Source organism: Anolis sagrei, chromosome 7, assembly GCF_037176765.1.
Source record: "Anolis sagrei isolate rAnoSag1 chromosome 7, rAnoSag1.mat, whole genome shotgun sequence".
Classification (NCBI taxonomy): Eukaryota; Metazoa; Chordata; class Lepidosauria; order Squamata; family Dactyloidae; genus Anolis; species Anolis sagrei.
Window position 1 is genome coordinate 28,555,278 of NC_090027.1, and position 27,777 is coordinate 28,583,054.

At 40.2% G+C, this 27,777-nt stretch overlaps 1 protein-coding gene across 3 annotated transcripts in view; it reads right to left on the reverse strand.

The window, feature by feature from the left end:
- ARHGAP32 (Rho GTPase activating protein 32) overlaps positions 1 to 27,777 on the reverse strand; it is a 236,503-nt gene that overhangs the window by 110,585 nt on the left and 98,141 nt on the right. For all 3 annotated transcript variants that reach the window (XM_060787498.2, XM_060787496.2, XM_060787497.2), the window contains exons 3-4: positions 10,070 to 10,161; positions 7,721 to 7,805 (exon numbers count right to left, since the gene is read on the reverse strand). In XM_060787498.2, the coding sequence (XP_060643481.2) occupies positions 7,721 to 7,805; positions 10,070 to 10,161 (177 nt within the window). The remainder of the gene's footprint in view (positions 1 to 7,720; positions 7,806 to 10,069; positions 10,162 to 27,777) is intronic.

The window sequence follows — 27,777 nt, forward strand, 5'->3', positions numbered from 1 at the left end:
GGGAGATGGTGGCGGGGTATAAATAAAGTTTATTTATTATTTATTAGATTTACCTAGCACAATTCAAAGTGCAGGTTTTAGCCTATAAAGCCCTAAACAGTTCAGACCCACCTTACATATCCGAATGCATCTCCCTCTATAAAACCACCTAGGAGATTAAGATTTTCTGGGGAGGCCCTGCTCTCAGTCCCAGCTCCTTCACAGGTATGGTTGGTGGGGACGAGACACAGAGCCTTCTCAGTAGTGGCTCCCCGGCTGTGGCACTCCCTCCCTAGTGACATCAGATTAGCCCCCTCCCTCCTGAACTTTAGGGAGGGGGAATGAAAACTTGGATGTGGGACCAAGCATTTGGATAAATGATTTGTGCAATATGTGAACATGGAATGGTGCAATGATAACTGGAACAGCCTGCACTATTACGTTGTATTATGTGATTTTAGTAATTTTAATGTTGATATGTTTTTAGTGGGTGTTTTAATGTCCTTTTTATTTGCTGGATATGTATTTTATGCAATATATGACATCAAATTGTGCCTTTGTGCGCTGCATTGAGTCCCCTTCAGCGTTGAGAAGGGCAGTATATAATATGACAAATAAATTAATACCTATGTGTTAATTCAAATCATTGAGAAAAAATATATAAGAGCAATCACAAAGAGGAAATGCAACATAAAGAGTAATTTTCCCTTGTTCCGTGAATAATTCTCCACTTAATGACAAGTATTAACATACTGGGTGTTACTATACGTACATACAATGACCTCACATTTTTGCTTAGTATTTTTGGAACCATTTGTTTCTAAAACCTGATGATATCCTGATGTGTCAGACTGCAGCATATATATCAACCCCAGCCTGCATTGGTCAGAGATAATGATATCCTTTTGTGAAAGCGCCTCTAGGACCCCCAAATACCTACCCATGTCTTACATTTTTTTTCTTCACACATCTTCCCTCAAATATCTATTCACCAACATTTCTTTCCTTCATAGTGTTCCTTTATCATTCAGGTCCTTCAAGATTGTTTCTGTGGTGTCACTGGGCCCCAAAGGTGGGAGGGGGGACCCTTGAAATATTTCGCTAGGAAATGCAATTCTCCTCTAAATATGTCCCATTACAACATATATCACAACAAAGAAATGACTGTTTTGAAGGAGAAGGAACATCAGCAGCAGTTTCTGTAGAAGTGATATGTGATGATGAGGGGCTTGTGATGCTCTTAAAGAGTTCAGGACCACAAAGAGAGAAAGGTTGAGAATTAAATGCAGAAGTAGACAAGGTACAGTATTGTTGATATGTCATTTTGAGGAGGACTTCCTCTGCCCTGTTCTCTCCAATTTAGCCCAAATATCACTGCTAAAAGAGTTCTAAAGTAAGGAATTGCTTGGGACAGCGTCAAATAAGATTCCTCATTTTACCACACTTGCTAAATACATATTCTAACTCATGGTTAATAGTGTCTATGGAATGCTAAGCTGCAGCAGGGAGGAAATGCAACCTTTTCTTTGTATTGCTGAAGGCTTTCATGGCTGGAATCACTGGAGTGTTGTGTGGTTTCCAGGCTGTATGGCCGTGTCCTAGCAGCATTTTCTCCTGGCATTTTGCCTTTTTTTGTGCCTGGCATCTTCAGAAGATCCTCTGAAAATGCCAACCACAAATACATCAGGAAAAAAATGCTACTAGAATATGGCCATACAGTCCAGAAATCACATAACAATTCAAGAAACTGGTTCTCAGTGTTATCTCTAGTAACTGGAGAGCCAATACAGCTCGGCAGAGAGAGTCACGTTTGAACCTGTTCCCCAGAAGTGTTATTACAACTTAGAACTCGTTTTTAAATGTTACGAAGTCAAGATGCAGAGCACATTCTTGGAAAACTACAGCATGCAAAAAGATATTCTACATCAAAACAACATTGAACTGAAGCAAAGGGTTTCTGGCACTGCTTTCAAAACAAGAAAACTGGTTTTCAGCTCAAATAGCTATTCTCCCAGCAATAATATGCACGTTTAATGTGCTGTGCCAGGGTTCACTGAATAATGGAATGGGCTTTTAATGTGCAGAAACACAACACCAACTTCTAGTGTGTTCTGAGAACCTCTTTTTATGCTGATAAACAATTGTGCTTTTTGCCTCACATAGACACAGATCCATGCTGCCTGAAGGGCTCATCTGTATGTGAAAAATATCCATAGCTTTTGATTTTTTTTAACTTGAGAACATAGTGAAAACAAATATAAAAGACGTAGAACTGATCTTGATAAAATGCTATTTGCTAAATATTGTCAGGATGGTAAATTAATCTAATTAATCAGGTTCATTGTTATATTTAAAACATGGATTAACACAACATACACATTATTCAGTCACACAAGTCACTAGAGGAAGACAGTTCTGTAAATTCCAAATAGGATCCTCTAGCAAAGGTAACTGCAAAACCCAGCTTGTTCTACACTTGTATTAATTACTGTTGATGAACAACTGCATTGCCCTCCCCCTCCCTCCTTCGGCGATGTGCAATGGGAAGTTGCTGCTGATTGTGAGAGAAATAAGGTTGAACACTGTGAAAGCCACCTATTGCATGGCTATCAGCCTCCTCCCAAGGAAAAGCTTCATGAGAACCACAACTCCTTTTAATGTTTCCTCAGCAATAGCAAAAGTATCCCTTTGGGCAGCTAAACCAGGAAATCCCCATTGGTTTGCCCCCCATAAGGTATGCCTCCAGGGTCTAACCAAGAATGGGCAACTTGGAAGTCCCTGAACAGACTCAGAAATGGATTGGTCAGATCAAAAGACAACCTGGCTAAATGGCACTACCTAGAACAGCGGTTCTTAACCTGGGGGTCGCGACCCCCAGGGGGTTCACTTGGCCATTTCGGAGGGGTCACGAGGCCTCCTCCTCCTCCTCCCAAGGGCACGGGCCAGGCGAGGGCTCCTTCGCACGAGGCCTGGCAACACGCAAAGCTTGCTTCACCTCCCGCACACTCTCAGTATCCGTCGTGGGCATGAGGCGGGTGAGGGGTCCTCCAGGGTCAAACCAAGAATGGGCAACTTGGAAGTCCCTGAACAGACTCAGAAGCGGATTGGTCAGATCAAAAGACAACCTGGCTAAATGGCACTACCTAGAACAGCGGTTCTCAACCTGGGGGTCACGACTCCCAGGGGGTTCACTTGGTCATTTCGGAGGGGTCGCGAGGCCGCCTCCTCCCAAGGGCGCGGGCCAGGCGAGGGTTCCTTCGCACGAGGCCTGGCATCACGCAAAGCTCGCTTCACCTCCCGCCCACTCTCAGTTTCCTTCGTGGGCATGAGGCAGGTGAGGGGTCCTCGGCGTGAGGCCTGACCTCACACAAAGTCCCCTCACCCAGCTCGCACTTTCACCATTCGGCAAGGGCGCGAGGCGGGCGAGGGGATCTCGGCGCGAGGCCTGACCTCGCACAAAGCCCCCTTGCCTGGCTCGCACTTTCACCATTTGGTGTAATGGGAGTTCTGTATGCCAAGTTTAGTTCAATTTCATCATTAGTGATGTTCAGAATGCTCTCTGATTGTAGGTGAACTATAAATCCCATCAAACTACAACTCCCAAATGAAAAAATCTCCCCCCCCCCCCCCCCAAACACCACCAGTATTCAAATTTGGGCGTATCAGGCATTTGTGCCAAATTTGGTTCAATGAATGAAAATACAACCTGCATATCAGACACTGACATTATGATTCATAACAGAAGCAACATTACAATTAAGAAGTAGTAATGAAAATAATTTTATGGTTGGGGGTCACCACAACATGAGGAATTGTATTAAGGGGTCACAGCATTAGGAAGGTTGAGAACCACTGACCTAGAAGAATCCTCCACCTTGCGTGACTGAGGAAGAGAACAAACAACTCTGCACCTTTATGCCTGTCCCTTATGCCTGCTCATGCACAGAGGAAAAATTGTTTAAGACTACAAACAGTGTGGTCACTGTTGCCTATTTTTGATCAAAAATTATTTAGCCACTTTTGCTTCTTCTATTTTGTATCAGTTTTATATTTATTTATGCAATGCTTTTGCCACGAAATAAAAATAAACAACTGCATGTATTGTTCATATGTAATAGTGTTAAAACAATGCACACAAATGTATTGTCGAAGGCTTTCATGGCCGGGATCACTGGGTTGTTGTAGGTTTTTCCGGGCTATATGGCCATGTTCTGGAAGCAATTTTTCTCCTGACGTTTTGCCTGCATTTATGGCAAGCATTCTGAGGATGCTTACCATAGATGCAGGTGAAACATCAGGAGAAAAATTGCTTCCAGAACATGGCCATATAGCCCGGAAAAACCTACAACAACCCAATGCACACAAAAACCGTATTTGAATTCTCTTATTATATAATAACAATGCACTAATCATTCAAAAAGTTGTGTGTAGTGTCATTTCTGTCCAAAAGCCTTGATTTAAAATTCAGGTGTCAGACTCTCTAACTTAGCACAGCGAATCATGCAACATCAATCACACAACCAAGTCTACATAAATGGCTCCCAGGTACAACTCATACAGTATTAAATTATCAAAATAACTCAAACATATCAAATTGTGATGATCCTACAATCCAGGAAGCAATAAACCCCACTAAGTCCAACTGCCCAAGATTTCCATCCTTTTCCCATTATCTTTCCCTTTTGTGTGATGTCTTTTAGAGCATGTACTCAAGGACTGGGACTTTCTTATTTTCTTTGTAAGCTTCTATAGGAGCCTTTCTCATCTGAAAATCCTGACTAACATCCTTCAGATAAATAAATAAAATAGCAATAATTGCTTTCTTTTTTTAATGAAGCTGCCTACTCTATATACTCATGTATAAGCCTAGGAATCTTTGGAGAGGGGACCTTCCAGAGTATGGATTGCTACGTATGGATTATATGAAAGAAAGTAAAAGGTTAGAAGCTGTTCTGGCATGCATCATGTACATTTCAACTAAAAGCTATCGTTACTAAAGAATAATGCAGAAGGCACTTCATAAGAATAGCAGATTTAATGGATTACCTGGATAAAGAAGGTGTGCTCTAGAGTGAATTTAGTTGCTTTAGGAACAAAAGAGTATAACTAATGATAATGGAGAATCTGTTATTCAACAGAGCTTTTGAATGCAGGATAATTCAGACCGTGTGGGTAGTGTTATTAGGTTAAACCAAGAGGGTGTTTAAAATGGTTGTTAAACAAAGATAAACTTCAAAAGATCAATTATCAGAAACTAACAGGGAATATTTTCAAGATTGCTTTTATCATCTCTAGAACTGCAAATCAGCTCTAGTTGATACAAGTCAGTCAATCAGTTTTACTTCAATCTGGAAGCAAATCTGAACATTTCAACAATAGTTTCATTGTGGTAATACATTAAGAGCGGTAGGAGGAGTCAGTGTTTGTGCCTCGTTTAATTCCAAGAAAAGGGGAGGGAATCTCAAAGGAACATGTAACAAGGAATGTAAATTCAAAGTACATTGATGATGAGTCCCTTATTCCAAGCAGTTATCAGACTTAATTTAAAAACATAAGAAGCCTGTATGTGACTCAGAGTTTAGTACATTCCTCCAGTCTACTATCAGCACAGACCAAAACAGAGTTGGTTGTGCTCATTCAGAACTAAAGACTCAAAAGGAATGGGAATACAGGCAGTCCCCAAGTTACAAACACGATAGGGTATGTAGGTTCGTTCTTAAGTTGGATTTATTTGCAAGTCAGAACAGGTCAAGGAAGCACTGTGGTGAAAAAAGGGAAAAAAAAGAGAAAAGGGGGGGAAACGTCAGAGCAAAACAACAAAACAGCATGTTAAAGAGGTTGATGTACAAAATGTAATAGTATGTAATAAATGTGATAAATCAATAAAAAATTATTAAAAAAAAAAAGAACAGGTCAAGGAAAAAAGTGCAATGTTTGTAATTTGGCCCAAAAGGTGAGCATTCTAGTTCATGTGTGATTAGAACCCCCTTTTTAAACACACCAAAGCTTCCAAGCAATTGAAAGGAAAATGATAGAATTAGATAACCTTTTCTTCCTGGAGCCTCTCCTGTTTATCCTGCCCCAGATTCTTTGGGATGTAGTTGCTGTGGAATGAATGCAATTTGGCACCACTTTAACACTTTGCTCTGGGATCCTGGGTCTTTAGTCTTCTCTGCCAAAGAATGATGCTGCTTTACCAAACTGCAAATCCCAGCATAGCGTGGCATTGAGCCAGGGCAATTAAAAGTAGTGTCAGACATGAAGGAAAGGTGAGGAGAGGTAGAGAAATACAGGGAGGACGAAGGCGATACTGGATCTCATCACTCTATAGAGCTGGGATCCTCAAACTTTTTAACAGAGGGCCAGGTCACAGTCTCTTAAACTGTTCAGATTATAATTTGAAAAAAAGAAACATGAATGAATTCCTATGCACACTGCACATGTAGTGCAAAAAACACTTAAAAACTTATTAGTATTTCAATCGGAAGTATGGGCCTGCTTTTGGCTGATGAGATAGGACAGTTGTTGTTGTGTGCTTTCAAGTTGTTTCAGGCTTAGGTTGATCCTGAGAAAGGGCTGGGTAAATGACCTTGGAGGGCCGTATCTGGCCCCTGGGCCTTATTTTGGGGACCCCTGCTCTAGGGCATTGGTTCCGAACCCGTTGTCTGTGGACCACCAGTGGTCCACAAGAACTAAAATATGGTCTACAACCTCAACGTTACTATACCATTGCAATAAGAGTGACTGGTCTCACAAAACCCTCTTATCGTGCAGGCTTATTAAATATGTTTTCCTGTGGGCGAGCAGTTGGCGACTACTGGATGGCATATGTTCTGCATCAGAAACTAGAGCAGATGTGGTCTCCAATGCAATTTTCCGAATCAGCACCCCAAATAACCAAACCAAATCTAAAGTTGACCAAAAACTGATTGGTAACCCTTTTGGTACTAATATTGGAGAGTGCTCCCTGGTCAAAGTGGTCCCTGGTCAAAAAAAAAGTTGGGAAACACTGCTTTAGAGCATCTATCCACTTTAAGTCCAGCTGCTTCCTTCTGCAAAATTCTGGGGTTTGTAGTTTAGAAAGTGGTCTTTAAACCGCTCAGCCAGAGGGATCCTGTGCCTCATTAAACTACAAACCTCAGAATTCTTCAGAAGACAGCAACCCAACTGAAAGTGGAAGAAAAAGATAGGGGGTGGAGAGATATGGATAGGAAGAAAAGGAAAAAAGGAGTTTGGAGAGATCAACAGGGAGAAAAACGAAAGTGGGGTGGAGAGATACAGATATGTTTTGGCTCAGTGCTAAGATTTCATGGCAGTGAGGGAGGACAGAGGCCTGTGCATAACTATGACCTCAGTACCTCTGAGGATGCTTGCCATAGATGCAGGTGAAACATCAGGAGAGAATGCCTCTAGAACATGGCCATATAGCCTGAAAAAACATACAACAACCCACTAACTGTTTGTAAGCTGGATATTCATAGCTCAGGGACTGCCTGTATATGAGATAGGCAGGTAGCCATTCAGCTGCAGCCATAATGGCTGGCAGGTTATAAACTGAAGAAGATGTGACAGGTAAAAGTATATTGCCATTAGGAGAGATTGGACAATATGCAAAGAGGGTGGCAAGAGACTAGTAATCTATTAACAGCACAAAGCACAATCAGGTTTACAACAGGGGTATTCAATTTCTATGTAGTCCTTTCATCTAGACTAAACAAAAAAAGTTCATAAACAAGCTCACCTGAATATTTCCAAAATCCACATTTTCATAATGGAAGTGGGCACATTCAGCCATCTTTGGAAAGTGGCCCTTGGTAAAGGATAATCTGAAATAAAAACAATAAATCCAAACTAAGTTATTGCAATCACTGAGGCTGACTTTGTGTGTAAAAATAAAGACTGTACCAAAAGTATGATCTGAGCACCAAGTAATACCAGATTCATAGGAATGTGCAAAGTTGTCCATATGACACAGAAAAAGCAGTGAGGAAACAATTCTGTGAGGCACAAACTGTTGGTTGTTATTTGCCATGAGGGGAGAGTGCCTGAGAGGAGAACGCAGGTATTAGAATCATAGAATCATAGAGTTGAAAGAGACCTCATGGGCCATCTAGTCCAATTCCCTGCCAAGAAGCAGGAATATTGTATTCAAATCACCCCTGACAGATGGCCATCCAGCCTCTGTTTAAAAGCTTCCAAAGAAGGAGCCTCCACCACACTCCGGGGCAAGAGTTCCAATGCTAAACAGCTCTCACGGTCAGGAAGTTCTTCCTAATGTTCAGATAGAATCTCCTTTCAATGAAGCCATTGTTCCGCATCCTAGTCTTCAGGGAAGCAGAAAACAAGCTTGCTCCCTCCTCCCTGTGACTTCCTCTCACATATTTACACATGGCTATCATGTCTCCTCTCAGCCTTCCCTTCTTCAGGCTAAACATGCCCAGCACTTTAAGCCGCTCCTCATAGGGCTTGTTCTCCAGACCCTTGATCATTTTAGTCGCCCTCCTCTGGACACATTCCAGCTTGTCAACATCTCCCTTCAACTGTGGTGTCCAGACTTGCGACGCAGTATTCCAGGTGTGGTCTGACAAAAGCAGAATAGAGGGGTAGCATGACTTCCCTAGATCTAGACACTATACTCCTATTGATGCAGGCCAAAATCCCATTGGCTTTTTTTGCCGCCACATCACATTGTTGGCTCATGTTTAACTTGTTGTCCACAAGGACCCCAAGATCTTTTTCACACGTACGTTAGGTGTCCATTCTTTTCATACAAACAACAGGTGAAACAAACTGAGCAACATTCCACACAAATGAAACCAGAGCTTTACCTGTGAAAGGGGTCACAGCCCACCAGCAGAACATTTTTTCCCATATCCTTTATCTAGTTTGAATATGGTAATGCCCTGTAATTGTCTGCCATGGTTCCAAACATTAGAGAGGTTACACTTTTACAGGTTCTAGAGCTATTTGAGATTCCTAGGGCAGATATTTCTGGCTGTAAAATGAAGAGACTGTGATCATCACTCACTCTTCCTGCAGAAATTTAAGAGTGAAAATGAGATTTAGCATCTGGTCTCTTCCCCTTAGAAATAGGGTCATGAGCTATTCTGGCAAAATCAACAGATGATAAGTGGATGCTCCAAATAAATCCATCCCTGCTGGACAGTCCTCTGAACCTTAGACCAACATTACAGCTGAAGATGTACAAATCCATCGAGTAGAATATATAGCAAAAATCATTCTGCTTAGAGCAAGAAAATAGATGGAGCAAACAGACACAGTTACAAGATATGGTTAAAATGGCACTTATAAGGTAGAGTATATATATTTTCAAACTTTTATTATTTGAGGCAAACATTTTGGCACAACTTTCTGTAAATTAAATGTGTAGGTAGGCACACTTCCACTTTACACACAACAATATTTATTTTTAGGTTCCATTCTGACACCATGCCAAACCAACCTGATAAGGAAGCACATCTTTGGTATGTTGTGATGTCTGCAATGATAAATCAGGGATTGCAAACCAGAACCAGGAGAAAGGTACAAAGCCTTTTTCTGCTACAGAGGTTTTGGTGTTATGTCTGAATCAATACTGATATTGTTCACCTTGTGCAAGTCACTGTCCTTAGACATTGCAAACAACAAAGGCAGATAAATAGGCTCAAAATAAGAATGGTAAAGATATCTCTCCTAGTTACAGTTAATTCATTGGGGAAATGGGAAAGGGTCATGAACCCATTCCATCACATTAGAAATCAGCAGCTACACATGTGAATGAGATCATTAAACCAAAATACTGACTGGGTTAACCCACCATTACTCCCAAAATTGTTGATAATAAAAATGCTTTGAATCAAAACGCAGAAAGGTTAAGATTTATGAATAATCTTCTGTTATTCTTTCCTCGTTTCCAGATGCACACTGAGCAACAAAAATGTGGGTGGCCTTTCAGTAATTTGAATAATTTCCTTGGTACTTTAGGATAACATTCACTTGCTTTTCACACGTTTATCTGTGCTTGCATTAGTAACAACAGTGTCAATCAGAGAAACTAGAAAAGTATCAATGACGAGACAAAACAGCTTACTTTTTCACATTCTTCACTTTCATGCTGGCTGTGCTCCCACATGTCCGTAGCGGTAGCTCTCCTGAAATCTCAGGGATGTCTGCTCCTCTCGCCTGGTGGGGAACAAAAGAGTGGGAAACATTTGAGTGTTTTTGGCAGTATTACCAATTCCCATAGTGAAAATACTTCTCTGAATCTTGGAAAGTATGTTTATTGAGGGACAGAAAACAAAACTGTGTTGTTGAAGGCTTTCATGGCTGGAATCACTTGTTGCTATGGGTTTTCCGGACTGTATGGCCATGTTCCAGAAGCATTCTCTCCTGACGTTTCACCAGGGGCGGCTTAACCCATTACGCAAAGTAAGCCTTTGCAGTATAGTTGATTTTGCCCAGGGGTGCTCTTGAGGCGCTCTTAGGGGAAAATAGACCTTGACATATGCAAGTTGTAGTTACTGGGATGTATAGTTCACCTACAGTGAAAGAGTATTCTGAACTCCACCATTGATGGAATTGAACTATATATGGCACACAGAACTCCCACGCCGAACAGAAAATATATATCAGTGATTGGTTGGGGGGGGGGGGGGTACCAAAATACTGTTTGCTTACCGTTGAAAATTACCTAGGGCCGCCTCTGCATTTCACCCACATCTATGGCAGGCATCCTCAGAGGTTAAGGGGTCTATTGGAAACTAAGTAAGTGAGGTGTATATATATATGTGGCATATATCTTTCCCCCACCATGGACATTCCACAGATATATAAACCTCACTTACTTAGTTTCCAACAGACCCCTCAATCTCTGAGGATGCCTGCCATAGATGTGGGTGAAACGTCAGGAGAGAAAGCTTCTTTACATGGCCATACAGCCCAGAAAACTCACAGCAACCCAGAAGACAAAACTATTTTTCAAAAGGATGAATCGATAGTAGGTTTCTAAATACATATTTAAACTCTTAATGAGTCCCCCCAGGTGTGAGAAGGTGGTATATAAATATTGTAAATAGATAAATGAATGAATGAATGAATGAATGAATGAATAAATAAATAAATTGAAAACAATGGACACAGCTTTTTCACAATACCAGAAGGAAACACTTCAGGTACACGACTCTTTATATATAGAGCAATATGGTCATATAAGAACAAAGTGAGAATTATCAAACATCAGAATTCCTCAGTCTTTGCCTTTGTGCCTCCTCTATTATCTTACTTTTGGGTCATTTAATATCATTTTCTCTATTTGAGTTGTGAACGTTGCTAGGTATTGCCAACTGTACTCTGGATTCCCCAGTTCAACACTTTGATAAGACAAACACTTGTAGAAACCATTTGTTATGTTCATCAGATCTCAAAGAAGTATTGTATATACTTGAGTATAAGCCGACACGAATACAAGCCGAGGGACATAATTTTACCACAAAAAACTGGAAAAATGTATTGACTCGAGTATAAGCCGAGGGTGAGAAATGTAGCTGCTACTGGTAATCGTCAGTAGGTTAAATGTTTTCGAGTATTTACACAAAACTGTAATTTAAGATAAGACTGCCCAACTCTGATTCAACCATTATTCTAACCTCCTTCAATGCAAATGTGCTCACCTATTACCTATAATGATAGAATAAAATAATAAATATCATAACATGTAATAAAAATAATAATAGAGTAAATAATGGAAAATTAATAATAATAGTAATAATAAAGTAATAAATGTAATAATAACAACAGAGTAAAATAATAAATCCAATAAATATGATAATACAGTAAAATAATGTAAATGTAATAATAATAGAGTAAAATAATCAATGTAATAAAAGTAATAGAATAAAATAATGTAAATGTAATAATAATAATAATAATAATAATAATAATAATAATAATAGAGTAAAATAATAAATGTAATAAAAATAATACTAATAGCAGAGTAAAATAATAAATAACCTTGGCTCGAGTATAAGCCGAGGGGATTTTTTTTTCAGCCTAAAAAGGGGCTGAAAAACTAGGCTTATACTCGAGTATATACAGTAAGTCCTAAACATAAAGGCAGAAAATTGGCTTAAGTGTCTCCATCCTTGAAATGCTTCACACCATACAAGACACAATTCTCTGTCTCTATAGCAAAAAATGTCTGGCCCAAGCCACTACCTGGATAGAAAGCTTCCTAAGAATTGCAGTAAATAATTATCAACAGCGTATCTGGCTTTATTTTTTTTTGAACTGAAGTATATCCTTTTGTTTAAGGCAGATGTTGCCCCGATTCTATTTCCCAAAAACAGAATACAACATGCCTAAGACTGTAACTAATATTTCACAGACCAATCATCATACAGATTCTGCTAGGAACATTTCAAGTCATTATTATTATTATTATTTACAAAACTCCAGCACACCTGCTGAGGATAGTTTTTCAGCACTAAGTGGAAATGTCTTGATCTATGTGACAATATTAGGTTCACCGTGAGCAGCAAGAACAAGCTCACCGCATCTGGGTGTTCTGCCAGGAAATGGGTGCTTTTATTATCAGGAGTGTCATAACTATTGTTATGACTGGATTACATCCGCCCGAGGCTTCCTCTCCAATATTTGTCATATCTAAGCCAAGGTTTGAGCCAGCCAAGGTGATTTGACCAAAAGCCTGTCAAGCCAAATACTTGTTGTTGACTCCCCTGTTGCCCTTGGCACTTGCTTTTGTTGAATACGTGAAACTGAAGTTGAACTTGGCCCTCAGAATGGTTTCTCCTAGATAAATCTTCCTACTATTTTGATAACACAAGTGTCCCAAGATTACAAGGCAGATGAAAGCTGATGATGTGACAAATCAGGCCACTGGAGCACATCTGTTTCTCACTGGTGCCAAAGCTAATGCTTGAGGTCAAGACTTCTGAACACACTGTACACAGAATATAGTTATAGAAATTAGGTGCTATTAACTTTGGGAAAATGTCACACACAATCACTCTAGATTAGGCATAATCTAGACCTTTTTGGGGTGGGGGTCGCATTGGGGGCTGGGTTGGGGCAGGTGAGTCAGGCTGGGTGGGAGAGGGTGGGGGTAGACCATGGGCAAATGGCATGGGGGAAAGTGATTGGCACAAGGAGGGTGGTTGATGCCTGGAGGGAGGGTCCCAGTGGCCCATTGTGTTCCCAAGCGGAGAGGAGGAGGAGGAGACCGGCTGCTGCCGAAAGTTCTCTGGAGAACTCTCAGCAGCCATGTGTCTCTGGCGCAGTCTTCCCCTCAACCTGGGGATGCGGCAGGATGCCACATCTGCACGCTGAGAGGAGGGTCAAGGCAGACAAGGGCCAGAGAGAAGAGCCCAGGGGGTCACATCTGGCCCACAGGCCTGGGTTTGTCCATGGGAGGAAGTGGTTGGCACAAGGAGGGTGATTGATGCCTAGAAGGAGGGTCCCCCTCTCAGCCTAGGGATGCAGTGGCCCATTGTGTTCCCAAGCTGAGAGGAGGAGGAGGAGACAGGCCGCTGGAGAACTCTCAGCAGCCACGTGTTTCTGGCACAGCCCTCCCCTCAACCCGGGGATGCGGCAGACAAGGGCCAGAGAGAAGAGCCCAAGGCGTCACATCCGGCCCACAGGCCTGGGTTTGCTCATGGGGGGAGGTGGTTGGCACAAGACATGGGGGGAGGTGGTTGATGCCTGGAAGGAGGGACCCCCTCTCAGCCTAGGGATGCAGTGACCCATTGTGTTCCCAAGCTGAGAAGAGGAGGAGGAGACAGGCCACTGCCGAGAGTTCTCTGGAGAACTCTCAGAAGCCACGTGTCCCTGGCACAGCCCTCCCCTCAACCTCAGGATGTGGCAGGATGCCACATCTGTACACTGAGAGGAGGGTCGAGGCAGACAAGGGCCAGAGAGAAGAGCCCAAGGGGTCACATCCAGCCCACAGGCCTGGGTTTGCCCATGCCTGTTTAGGTTGTCCTGTTTTCTGTGCTCCAATATGTCAAATGCATAAGCTCACCTTCTGTGTCACCTGGAGGTCAGGGATAAAGGTTTTCAACCTGGCACTGCTTGTTTCAGCTCATTAGTTAGAAATCAGTTTGTTTGTTTTCTTTGTTTGTTTTAAAAGAGAGACGCAACTAAAATACATTTGTGGGATATGTGCTTCTCTTAATTGTTTTTTTTCCCTTAGAAATGATTTGTTTTATAACCAAAAGCCATTCACTTTACATTTTTTAAGAACACAATGGGACTTGTTTCACTCCATATTCTGAAACAATTCTGATCACCCTAAAATGCCATTTTGAAGTTACAATGCTATACATACATCAGTGTTAGGATTTCAGTAGAGCAACAGTAGTAGTACCTTGCTTGATTAGATTATCACTGCAAGAGGAGAAAAAAAGGAAGAAAAACAAAGATATGTATTTTTCTCCAATGCCTGCAGTCCCAAAGTCATAACAAGACAGGTTCTGTAGGTTTGTTCTTAAGCTGAATTTGTATATAAGTTGGAACAAGTACATTTTTAAGTGTAACTCCAACCAAATTTATATCTGAATCTTTGTATACCATAGGGAAAGGTTAAAACCCTTGTGAAATTTCTTTCACCTCACTTTCTGCCCCTGTCATCATTGGATTTGAAAAATGTGTCTTGTTGCGGAAACAAGGATTGACAATAAAGCTTCAGTGGAGACAACTTTTCTCCATAACAACTCTTTCATGAGTGAATTTCCCTTCTGAGGGACAGATTTCTTTCACTTCCTGTTGTATCACCTCCGTTCTTAACTCTAAGGCATTTATAAGTTGGGTGTATGTAACTCAGGGATTGCTTGAATATCACTACCATTACCAAGGTCACCCTCAGCTGAAATCAGGTATGAGTTGTAAATTGTAGTACCATCACATATAAACATTAGTCATTCGATTAAGTGAGAATAGAACAGTGCCATTTGTTTTGAATGGCAGCTGGTCAGAGAAATGGGAAGCTAAATCACTAAATGCATTCATAACATGTCAAGGGAAAAGTAATTCATTTCTTGGAGGTTCTATATTATTTGCTGACATTGATTCAGGAACAACAAAAGCAGTATGCATTTATGGGCATATTTAATATAGATATCAAAACTAAAAGATATCAAAACTGGAAAATCTTTATTTGTCAAAGAGTTTGAATTTTCAGCTAAGAAAAATGTCAATGGATAATCAGTAAACTTCAACATAGATATAAAGCTTCATTTTTTTTTATTAGCCTTGATTTCAGATGACAGAACAAACTGAGCTTAATTTTAACTAAGTCTGTTTCAAATTATGGTTCATTAAGAGGGTTCGTGCAATAAACCATAGTTAAGACCAATAACAGCTTAAGATTTAGGTAATAGACTAAATTGTTCTTAGCCTACAAAACAAGTTTCCAAACTGCTCCGCACAGCTGGGCCAGTATGAAAGTGTCTCTGAATCTGGGAAACGTGTATTACTGAAGTAGGTATAGAGTTGTGTCACCCTGATCTCTTAAAACAACATTTCTCAACATGGGAGTTGGGACTCGGGGGGGGGGGGGTCGTGAGGGGGGGTTGTGATGGGAGTGTCAGAGGGATTGCCAAAGTCCATCAGAAAATGGGTTGTTGTAGGTTTTTCGGGCTATATGGCCATGTTCTAGAGGCATTCTCTCCTGACATTTCGCCTGCATCTATGGCAAGCATCCTCAGAGGTTGTGAGGTCTATTGAAACTAGGAAAATTGGGTTTCTATAGAACACAGTATTTTCCATTGGTCATGGGAGTTCTGTGTGGCAAGTTTGATTCAATTCCATAGTTGGTAGGGTTCAGAATGCTCTTTGATTGTAGGTGAACTATAAATCCCAGCAATGATAACTCCCAAATGTCAAGCTCTAATCCCCCCCCCCCCCCCCAAACTCCACCAGTGTTCACATTCAGGCTTATTGAGTATTTGTGCCAAGTTAGGTCAAGATCCATCATTGTTTGAGTCCACAGTGCACTCTTGATGTAGGTGAACTACAACTCCAAAACTCAGGGTCAATGCCCAACAAACCATTCCGGTATTTTCTGTTGGTCATGGGAGTTCGGTATGTCAAGTTTGATTCAATTCCATCATTGGTCAAGTTCAGAATGCTCTTTGATTGTATGTGAACTATCGATCTCAGCAACTACAACTCCAAAATGACAAAATCAATCCACCCGCAACCCCACCAGTATTCAAATTTGGGTGTATCTGGTATTGCACCAAATTTGGTCCAGTGAATGAAAATACGTCCTGCATATCAGATATTTACATTACAATTCATAACAGTAACAAAATTACAGTTATTCAATAGCAACAAAAATAATGTTTTGGTTGGGGGTCACCACAACATAAGGAACTGGATTAAGGGGTTGCGGTGTTAGGAAGGTTGAAAACCACTTACATAGACATATGGTTGACTACTGATAACTACTATCAACTTATATGGTGTATTATAGAATAAGGGAAGTGCAAACACAGACCTATTATGGTATATGCATGTATATGACTAAAGTTTCTGTAAAGATCGTCTGTGTGTGTGTGTGTGTGTGTGTGTGTGTGTTTGTGTTAATTGAAGTAATCAAGGTTATAAAGCTTGACCCACTCCCTGAATGGGGTATAACTTGGAGAGTGTTTTGTAATGGATTTTGGGACTTTCTGAAACATTTGCTTCAGAACTTACACGGAGTACATTCCAGGCTGAGAGCTTATTATGCTGGTATCCTTGCACCATTTGAAGGAAGAAGAAATCTACAAAGAAGATGCATGAATTTAATGCTAAGGACTTTATGTGAGTTTTATTTCTGAAGATGGGCTCACCTATTTCAAAGCTGGGTATTTTGTGTTTTTGAATCTGCTTATTTGACTCTGTTACTTAAGAGTAAAATTTGTTTTTCCCATTTACTTGGCTCATATTTACTCATTGTTGGTGCACAAAGGGCTGAGAAGTCTGGACAGGAATGCATGCATTCTGGGTTTGCTTTCGTATAAACCGCAACAAGATCAACCCTCCAAAGGAAAGTACTGGCTGTGGTTGCTGCTGTTGTCTTCTTCCAGCCAACTTTAAGCTTCTTCTAGGGTTTCACCTGCAACATTTATTCAGAGATGGACTGCTATTGCCTTCCTTTGAGGCACAGAATTTATCACTGGTGGCTACACTAAATTAGCTGGCAAATATACTGGACCTCTGATAAGGGACAGGCCTTCTCTGTGGTGGCTCCCCGACTCTGGAACTCTCTCCCGAAGGACATCAGACAAGCCTCAACGTTGGCAGTCTTTAGGAAGAGCCTGAAGACCTGGCTGTTCCAGTGTGCCTTTCCAGAATAGGAAACTCCCAGCATCATGTCCCAAACACACTTTGTTAGAGATTCAGGATTATCTGCACATTGCACCTACCTCCAAATACCTCTACATATTACCTGTCAAGTTCAGCACTTTTAAATATTGTCCATTACATTTGGCCTGGCCTTTAGGTTTTAAATGCGTCACGGTGTCATTGTTTTACTGTTTTATTGTTTTGCTTGATGTTTTATTATTTGCTTATGAGTTTTATTGTGTATTTGTATGCTGTTGTTTGTTGGCGGCCTTGGCCTTTGAAAGCCGCATCGAGTCCTTCGGGAGATTTTGCGGGGTATAAATAAAGATAATAATAATAATAATAATAATAATAATAATAAGGAAATCAGCCACTGAATTAACAGCAGCTATAGAAGACATTCTACAGTACATGATCTTCACCTCATTGCTATCGAGTACAGCCAAGACACATTTATTAAAAAAAAAAACCCTTAAGGCAGCTATTTTCTTTATAATTACTCTGGGGGAAAATATTTTATCTCAATTGAGAAAATACACATCTTAATTAAGGGGTCAGGACACTGGAACACTATTCTTAGCTTTATCACATCTACATGAACTTCAGGAAACTTTTCATCTAAAGCATCATTCTCAACATACACTTAAGAACAAAAATGTTCTGAGCCCCTGAAAACTAACAAAATGGTTGTTGTTATGTGCTCAGAAGAGGATTCCTCCAGTAAAAATCCACAAGACTGAGACTAATGAGGAATCAGTTCCTCTCAGCCGCTTTGAATCCCCTTGTGGAGAGAAAAAGCAAGGTATAAATAAACATAATAGAATTAATAAGAATACAAATAATCAAGAACCTCAGTGCTGCTGGAAGCTGCATCTCTGGCCTCCTGCAGCATGACTATAGAGATGGATGAGTCTATGTGTACAACGTCCTATAAAGGAAGAGGCTAAGTGCTTAATCACAGAGGAGACACAGAAAGAACAAGGGTAACACGTTTCATCAAAAGTAGGGCTCTCCTCCAAGGGAGTCTTATTATATGCTTATCTGAAGCAGAGCTTTGGATGTGGTTTGACAACTCAGTCATTAAGAAGTGTCTTCAATTTAACTGCTGAGAACAATGTTGTCCATGAGAGCCAGACCTAGCAACGAACCATTTATTAGTGACAGACCTTGTTGGGATTGGCCTCTTGGAATATTCCTGCCTGCTTGACGCTACAGATTTTTATTAAATCCTGGATTGTTACTGGACTTTGCTTTAGGATCTTTCTCACTTCCTGTTTTGACCTTGCCAGTGTGCCTGGATTCTGCCTTGACAAGACAGCCGTTGGGTGGTTTTGCAATGAGATTAACGGAATGCAACGTGTCTGCTAAACATAGGCCCTAAGGACATTTCTGAGGCTTTCAAGGGCTCCCTAAAACATTTGGAAAACCTGAAATCTCATTCTCAGTTAAGATACCATCCATAGAGGCAATGGAGACATTTTTGCCAAATCATTTCTGCCAGCATTTGGTGATTAAATTGAACTTCTGCTTTATTTTTTGCCTTAATCTATATAAATAAACGTGTAATGTTACTTTGTGGGATTAACTGAACTCAAAAACCACTGGATGAATTGACACCAAATTTGGACACAGTATACCTAACAACCCAATGTATGTCCCTCAATCAAAAATTGATTTTGTCATTTGGGAGTTGTAGTTGCTGGGATTTATAATCAAAGAGTATTCTGAACCGCACCAACGATGGAATTGAACCAAACTTGGCACACAGTTTTCCCATGACCAACAGAAAATACTGGAAGGGTTTGGTGGGCAGTGTCCTTTGGTTTTGGAATTGTAGTTCACCTACATCCAGAGATCACTGTGGACTCAAACAATGATGGATCTGGACCAAACTCTACACGAATACTCAATATGCCCAAATGTGAACACTGGTAGAGTTTGGGGAAAATAGAATCTTGACATTTGGGAGTTGTAGTTGCTGGGATTTATAGTTCACCTACAATCACAGAGCATTCTGAACCCCACCAATGATAAAATTGGGCCAAACCTTCCACAAAGAACCCCTAGCAGGGGACGGCTAGTCTATATAAATAAAAATGTAATGTTTGTTTGTGGGATTAACAAAACTCAAAAACCACTGGACGAACTGCCGCCAAATTTGGACACAAGACACCAACTAAACCAAAGAATGACCATCACTCAAAAAAATTGATATTGCCATTTTGGAGTTGTAGTTGCTGGGATTTATAGTTAACCTACAATCAAAGAGCATTCAGAACCCCATCAATGATGGAATTGAACCAAACTTGCCACACAGGACTCCCATGACCAACAGAAAACACTAGAAGGGTTTTGTGGGCATTGACCTTGAGTTTATCTACACCCAGAGAGCACTATGGACTCAAACAATGATGATTCTGGATCAAACTTGGCATGAATACTCAATATGCCCAAATATGAACAGGACGGAGTTTGGGGGAAATAGACCTTGACATTTGGGAGTTGTAGTTGCTGGGATTTATAGTACACCTACAATCAAAGAGCATTATGAACCCCACCAATGACAGAATTGGGGCAAACTTCCCACACAGAACCCCCATGACCACCAGAAAATACCCAAGGCAATGCAGTCCAACTCCCTTCACCAGGGCAAGAAAACTGTTATCAAAGCCCTCCTGACAAAGAGCCATCTAGCCATAGATATATAGATATAGTTATAGATATAGATATGATTCTCTCTCACACACACACATATGCCCACTCCTGCCTTATAGACATTGGATCTTGAGTTCTTAAGATTGTGCTACAGAAGCTGCCTGTCTGGAAGCAGAACTTTGGCATAATGTTTTGAAAAGGATTATTATTTCCAATGATGAAGGATTCTTCATAATATGCATGTTCAAAGCTTCTCTGCTTTAGGAACGCAGCAAAATAAATTGCTGGATAATGACAAAATTAACATGACATGCAATGGAAAGGTCACACCATAAAAGGGGATGACGCTGGAATACAGTACATAAAAAACAGTCTACTAAGGATTAACACTGTTTTCAGAGAACACAATTTGTACACACAATATGCACTGGAAATTCAGGCAGGAATAAAACAGTTTGCAGAATAGCAAAGAATGAAAGCCACAAACCTAAGTTCATGGAACATCATGTCTTGTTTTTATTCATGAGCCATCCATAGTGGCAGATGCAGTCTTTCAAACGCCATATTATTTTTATTTAAATGGGTGTTTTATAGGAAAGTGTGTTTTAGCTTTGAAATAAAATTGCTTTTATTGGAAAAGGAAAAGGGGAACTTATCGAGCTGAAGCCAGCCAGAATAAAGCAGGGTTGACTTCAATGCAGATCCACAGGCCATGGATGGAATTTCTGTTTGAAAACATATACAGATAATGACAAATACGGGCCCTTCCACACAGCCCTATATCACAGAATATCAAAGGAGAAAATCCCACATTAGAATCATAGAATCATAGAATTGGAAGAGACCTCATGGGCCATCCAGTCCAACCCCCTGCCAAGAAGCAGGAATATTGCATTCAAAGCACCCCTGACAGATGGCCATCCAGCCTCTGTTTAAAAGCTTCTAAAGAAGAAGCCTCCATCACACTCCGAGGTAGAGAGTTCCACTGCTGAACGGCTCTCACAGTCAGAAAGTTCTTCCTAATGTTCAGATGGACTCTCCTTTCTTGTAGTTTGAAGCCATTGCTCCATTGCGTCCTAGTCTCAAGGGCAGCAGAAAACAAGCTTGGTCCTTCCTCCGTATGACTTCCTCTCACATATTTATACATGGCTATCATGTCTCCTCTCAGCCTTCTCTTCTGCAGGCTAAACATGCCCAGCTCTTTAAGCCACTCCTCATAGGGCGTGTTCTCCAGACCCTTGATCATTTTAGTCACCCTCCTCTGGACACATTCCAGCTTGTCAATATCTCTCTTCAATTGCTGTGCCCAGAATTGGACACAATATTCCAGGTGTGGTCTAACCAAGGCAGAATAGAGCATGGGTAGCATTACTTCCCTGGACCTAGACACTATACTTCTATTAATACAAAAAATCCCATTGGCTTTTTTTGCCACCACATGACATTGTTGGCTCATGTTTAACTTGTTGTCCACGAGGACCCCAAGATCTTTTTCACACGTACTGCTCTTGAGCCACACATCCCCCATTCTGAACTGGAATATATGGCACTGTGGACTCAGATAACCCAGTTCAAAGCAGATATTGTGGGATATTCTGCCTTGGTAATCTGGGATATAGGGCTGTGTGAAAGGGCCCTAAGAGATGCCTCCAAAACAAGTGAGCTCCACATCCTTTTACCTATTACTATTTTTGAGATGCCCAGAAGTCTGAAATTCAAAACAGAACTAAAACAGAGTAATAGAGTAAAAGTGGCCAAAGCCAACATGGTACTAAACAAAGTACTACATTTTTATTTTCTTTGCTTATATGCAGATGTAGCGTATCTGTCAGGTACAACCAGAAGATGGGATGAAAGAAATAAATTGGGACAAGTCAGATAAAGAGAACACTGATGTAGTAGAACAAGGATGGCGAGGCCACTATGGTTCATGGAATGTTTTATGAAGGAAAAGAAAGGAGCTTAATGAACAACCTGAAAGAAATGTCCCACACGTAAGCAGCAGTATGTTTTATGTACAAATTTATTTATAGCTTCAGCAAAGAGAAGTGGAGGCCTATCAATTGTTGTCCTCAGCAGGCTCAAGACTTAAATGAACAAAACACCTCAGGGAAACCAATAATAGCTCATGAACAGATTTTTATTAACAAACCGCTCCTTTGCTTCAGCTATTAAGGTTTCCAATGCAGATCCCGTTTTTATTGCTGTATGAATCAGAGGCTCTGTGGAAGCAGAGAACTGAGCAGCATGTCTTCAAGAAGTCAATTTAAAATTAATCTAAAAGGAAGCTGAAGTCCAGGCATCTTATCACTTATCCTTACTGGAAGCCAATCCTGTTTTATCCCAAAAAGACCTAGATAGGGACAGGTGCATACTTTAAATTCAAATGTTACTGGAGTATCAAACCAAGTACTAGAAAGACTATAATCTAAGCTTGATTTGTCATGGTTAGCAACACCATACAAGACAAGAACATATTCCACCAGCATGGCTTATTACCCTGCCTGATACAGTCAAGAATGGCAGGTGCTTCTTCTTTACATCTTCTTTCCCACATGTACAGAAGAGGCTCTCTTTTTTTTCAATGCTTTAACCTAGTCTGAATCCGGATCTGTATATGTTTTCATATACGTAGACCAGTGGTTCCCAACCTCTTTTAGACCAGGGACCACTCTCCAACATTAGTACCAAAAGGGTTACGAATCAGTTTTTGGTCAACTTTAAGATCTTCCGGGGAGGCCCTCCTCTCGGTCCCACTACCGTCTCAAGCGTGAGAGAGGGCCTTCTCGTTGGTGGCCCCCCACCTCTGGAACGCCCTTCCAAGGGAAATAAGACAGGCCCCATCCCTCCCCTCCTTTTGTCAGACCTTGAAGACCTGGTGGTTTCAACAAGCCTTTGAAAATGACCAGTTCTAACTCAGCCCTACACATTGTCGAATACGGCCTTATTCTTCCTACCAATTACCCAGATCATTTCCTCTAATCAGCCCCGGAATGAACAGCCACAGTCCCGTACCTAATATTATTGTTGCTTGCCATAGCATTGCACTTAATTCCCAAGCCCCCTAGAATTTTTGGGCTTGCACAAATCTTGGCCCGGCCTTTTAAATTTTTAAATTGCCGTGAATCAGGCAGGATTACTTTTAATATATGTGTGTTATGGCGATAATTTTTATGCTTGTATTTTGTTTTGTTAATCTTATGGTTAGGTTGTTTTTACTGTGTATGTTTTGTGATGTTTTCTGAGAACTGCTCTGAGTCCCCTCGGGGAGATGGAGCGGTATATAAATAAATTATTATTATTATTATTATTATTATTATTATTATTATTATTCGGTTTGGTTATTTGGGGGTGCTGATTCAGAAATTTACATTGGATAGACCACATCAGTTCTAGTTTCTAATGCAGAACATATGCCATCCAGTAGTCGCCATCTGCTCACCCGTAGAAAACCATATTTAATAACCTTCAGCTGATGTGGTAGTAGTAATCTTTTGTGGGTAGTCAGCCTCTCTTCTCCTGACCTCCCCGTTGCCTTGCCACTATAAGATGGTTTTACGAGACCTGTCGCTCTCGTTGCCATGTGGTTTTGAGACAACGGTGTAGTAATGGTGAGGCCGCAGATCATATTTTCATTCTTGTGGACCACTGGTAGTCCATGGACCACAGGTTGGGAACCACTGATGTAGACTCAAGAGATCCCACTCTACAAAGAAAGGGCATGCAACATCACTGGACAATTGAAAAAGGTGGCCAAGACTTGGCCCAAGAGTTTGACTCCAAAGAGGCCTGGAAAAAAAAGGAAAAGTACTAAAACCTTTTGTAACCAATTAAATATATGGTATCAGTGTTGACTAAAGCTCTGTGAAAAGCATTATTTATTATTATTTATTAACTTTATTTGTACCCCGCTACCATCTCCCCAAGGGACTTGGTGCGGCTTACATGAGGCCAAGCCCAAACACAACAATACAAGCAGTAAAACATCAATAAAAGCAATTAAAAAACATAGACAATAAAATACACAACATTATCAAAAAAAACAATACATAATTAAAAACAGTGGGAAGGCCAAATGTAGAGTTAAAATTGGAAATAATGCTGGGCCATGATTTCTCACATCCATTTTCAGCCCACGCCAATCTTGAAGCAGATAGGGCAGGTCAAGGGAATGCACCATTAGTCGGGATGCTCAAGCTCTTCGCCAGTTCAACTGAATAATAATGAGACATATCCCTACGTTAAGTATAAGATTTTTTTTAAAGTTAAACACCAGCCTTACACAAGCTGTCAGAAGATGCCAATTACAAGTCTCATTTGGGAGGGAAATAAAAGCTCTCGGCAAACATGATTTTATTTTTAGAAAGACTAGTGAAGGCAAAATTTGACAGCTGCAAAAGCTAGGTCTTAATTATCATGCGTGAGCCCTTGGTATGTATGCGTGTATATCTGTGAATGTGCATGGGTTTAACCCTATACATTCAGAAAGAGCTCTCAAGCCCTGAAAAATAATTTCAAATATTCATAAAAACTGTCAAACCTATCCATAACCTGCCATACAACTGCCAACTCAAACGTGTTCTTCATTCCAGATCACGCCTTTAGTAAATCACAGCAGAAGTATGTAAGCAGAATGGCAAATGACTCTATATGCCATACAATTTTTCTGTGGAGTCGAGGACTTCCTCAATCTGATATCGTTCACAGAAATCCATCTAAAATTTATGTAGCTCAAACCTTTGGTTTCATTATGCTTCATTTTGGCAAGGAGACCAGAACACCTATCTTAATTTAAGAGAACAGACAATATATAATAGCTCTGTGATGTTTTCCACTGTAAGAACAACTGATTTAGTACTGCAGAACATTTAAATGGAAAGTGATGTCAGTCCGTACCAAGCACTGTCACAGATAACAGCAGGTAGAAAGAAATCCCTTTTTGAAAAGCACAGAAGTTGGATTTGGAGATAGATAGAAATACAGAAATGAAAATTACCCTGCTCACTGGTTCAGAGTGTGTAGGTCTGGTCAGGCATGTATCCCATCTCCACTTTATCCCATGCCATCTGACAATTTGTTACTTGGATACGTTGCCCATTTCTTCCTCCTCCAAATGACAATCCCCTGGTACAACCACAACTGAGATTGGCACTTTCTGCAGGGTCCAAAGCAACCTTCAACAGAGTAGTATCCTTCAAATATGTTGCATTACAGTTGCCATTATGCCAAGCATATTCCAGGGGTTTAAGTATAACTCTCCAAATCCCCTGCCATGCTGTCTGAGAAACTTGAGACTTGTGCGACAAAAAAAATCTGGAGAGAAACACTCTAGCTTAATTACTGTTCTAATCATTGTTACCCCCAGAAGGCAACTGTCACATAATTCAAACAACAAACTACCAGATAATACACTTTGTGCTGGAATAATTCAGCTAGCCAGGAAAATGCATCATACCCAAGATGAGCAGAGAGCGACCTAGTGATTACATACCACAAGTATAGTTCAACCTTGAGAATAAATGTTTTAGATGATTTTGTGCAGCCCTTCTAATCTAATTCCCTTCATAACACCAGACTGTTCCAAGTAATCAAAATATGTGAGGGGAAGTCGGGACGAGGGAGCAGGCTTGTTTTCTGCAGCCCTGGAGACTAGGATAGGGAACAATGGCTTCGAATTACAGGAAAGGAGATTCCACCTGAACAATAGGAAGAACTTCCTAACTGTGAGATCTGTTCAGCAGTGGTACTCTCTGCCCCAAAGTGTGGTGGAGGCTCCTTCTATGGAGGCTTTTTTTAAAAAAAGATTTTATTTATAAATTTGTCCAACAGAATGTATAAGCATACATTCGTCTCTCTTTTTACAGTATCTTAGACAAAAGAGTATGTCATCTATATAAATAAAAATGTAATGTACATTTGTGGGATTAACAGAACTCAAAAACCACTGGACGAATCGACACCAAATTTGGACACAAGACACCTAACAACGCAATGTATGTCCTTCACTCAAAAAAAATGATTTTGTCATTTGGGAGCTGTAGTTGCTGGGATTCATAGTTCACCCACAATCAAAGAGCATTCTGAACCCCACCAACGATGGAATTGAACCAAACTTGGCACACAGTTCTCCCATGACCAACAGAAAATACTGGAAGGGTTTGGTGGGCAGTGCCCTTTGGTTTTGGAGTTGCAGTTCAACTACATCCAGAGATCACCGTAGACTCAAACAATGATGGATCTGGACCAAATACTACAATTACTCAATATACCCAAATGTGAACACTGGTGGAGTTTGGGGGAAATAGAATCTTGACATTTGGGAGTTGTAGTTGCTGGGATATATGGTTCACCTACAATCACAGAGCATTCTGAACCCTACCAACAATAGAACTTGGCCAAACCTCCCACACAGAACCCCCATGTGGGCCACAGCAATGCGTGGCAGGGGACGGCTAGTATTATATACAATCTAACAGTAAATAAACATCAAAACATCTTTAATCATATTTCTTATCATTATTTTTAAATTTCCATTACAACTTATGCTACATATAACTCTATCACACACCTTTTATCCACTTATACATATTGTATTTCTTTATAATTATTATGATACCATTTTTTCCCTCTTCCCCTTACCCTTAGTTTGTGCCCCCTTCACCAGGACCAACCACCTCATGTTGTTTCACCATTCCAAAATATCATTGTTTCTCTTGCTGGCTTATACCCCTTTCCCTCATTAAGCACAATTTTCCCATATTTTCCAAAAGTCTGTTTGTTTACATATTCCCCTTTTAATTTTAATCTTGCAAGTTAGCTTATTATTAATCGCTATATTCCAAATTTCCCTATACCATTCTTCTAATTGAATTTCTTTCTTTTTTTCTTTCCAGTTTTTTGCTATTAACAATTTGGCTTCTGTTACCAAATTAGAAACCAATTCTTTCTCCTCTTGTAAGGGAATTATATTACCATGTATAAGTAATAATGCTTATTTATAAATAAATAGTAATAATGCTAATTTTGGTGTAATCTCAATCTCTATTTTTATTATTGCTCTTATTTCTTTGAATATGCTTTCCCAAAATTTTTGTATAATATTACATGACCACCACATATGAAGGTATGTCCCTATTTCCTGACAACCTTTCCAGCACTGATTTGAGTATTTTTATCAATCTGATTTAATCTAATGGGAGTTAGATACCACCTCCATGTCGTTTTGTAGTAATTTTCGTTAATTCTTATAGACATATTTTTTCGTAATCTCATACTCCATATGTTGGCCCATTCTTGATTATTCACTTTTCCCCCCAAATCTACTTCCCATACTTCCTTCAAATACATTTGTTCTTGTTCATCAATTAATAATAATTTATATATAGATATCACTTACTGTACCTTTTAATGTTATATTCTCTTCTTTAGTCTCCCTTTGAGTTATCATCTTTTCTATTTTTGTATATTCCCTACCTCCATTATACTTTTTCCTTATGTCACTTGACCATTTACCCAATTGTAGATACTTGTACCAATCTAAGTCTCTTAATTCCTCTTTTATCCTTTCCATATTTACCATTTTCAGATCCCAGTCTTTTACTTTAATTAATGATGGCCATTTGTCAGGGGTGCTTTAAATATGATTTTCCTGCTTCTTGGCAGGAGGTTGGACTGGATGGCCCTCGAGGTCTCTTCCAACTCTATGATTCTATCTAATACTGTCTATCAGTGTCACTATATTAATGAAGCATGATAAATTAATGTGCAATATGTTGTTCATAACAAGAGGGGAAATAC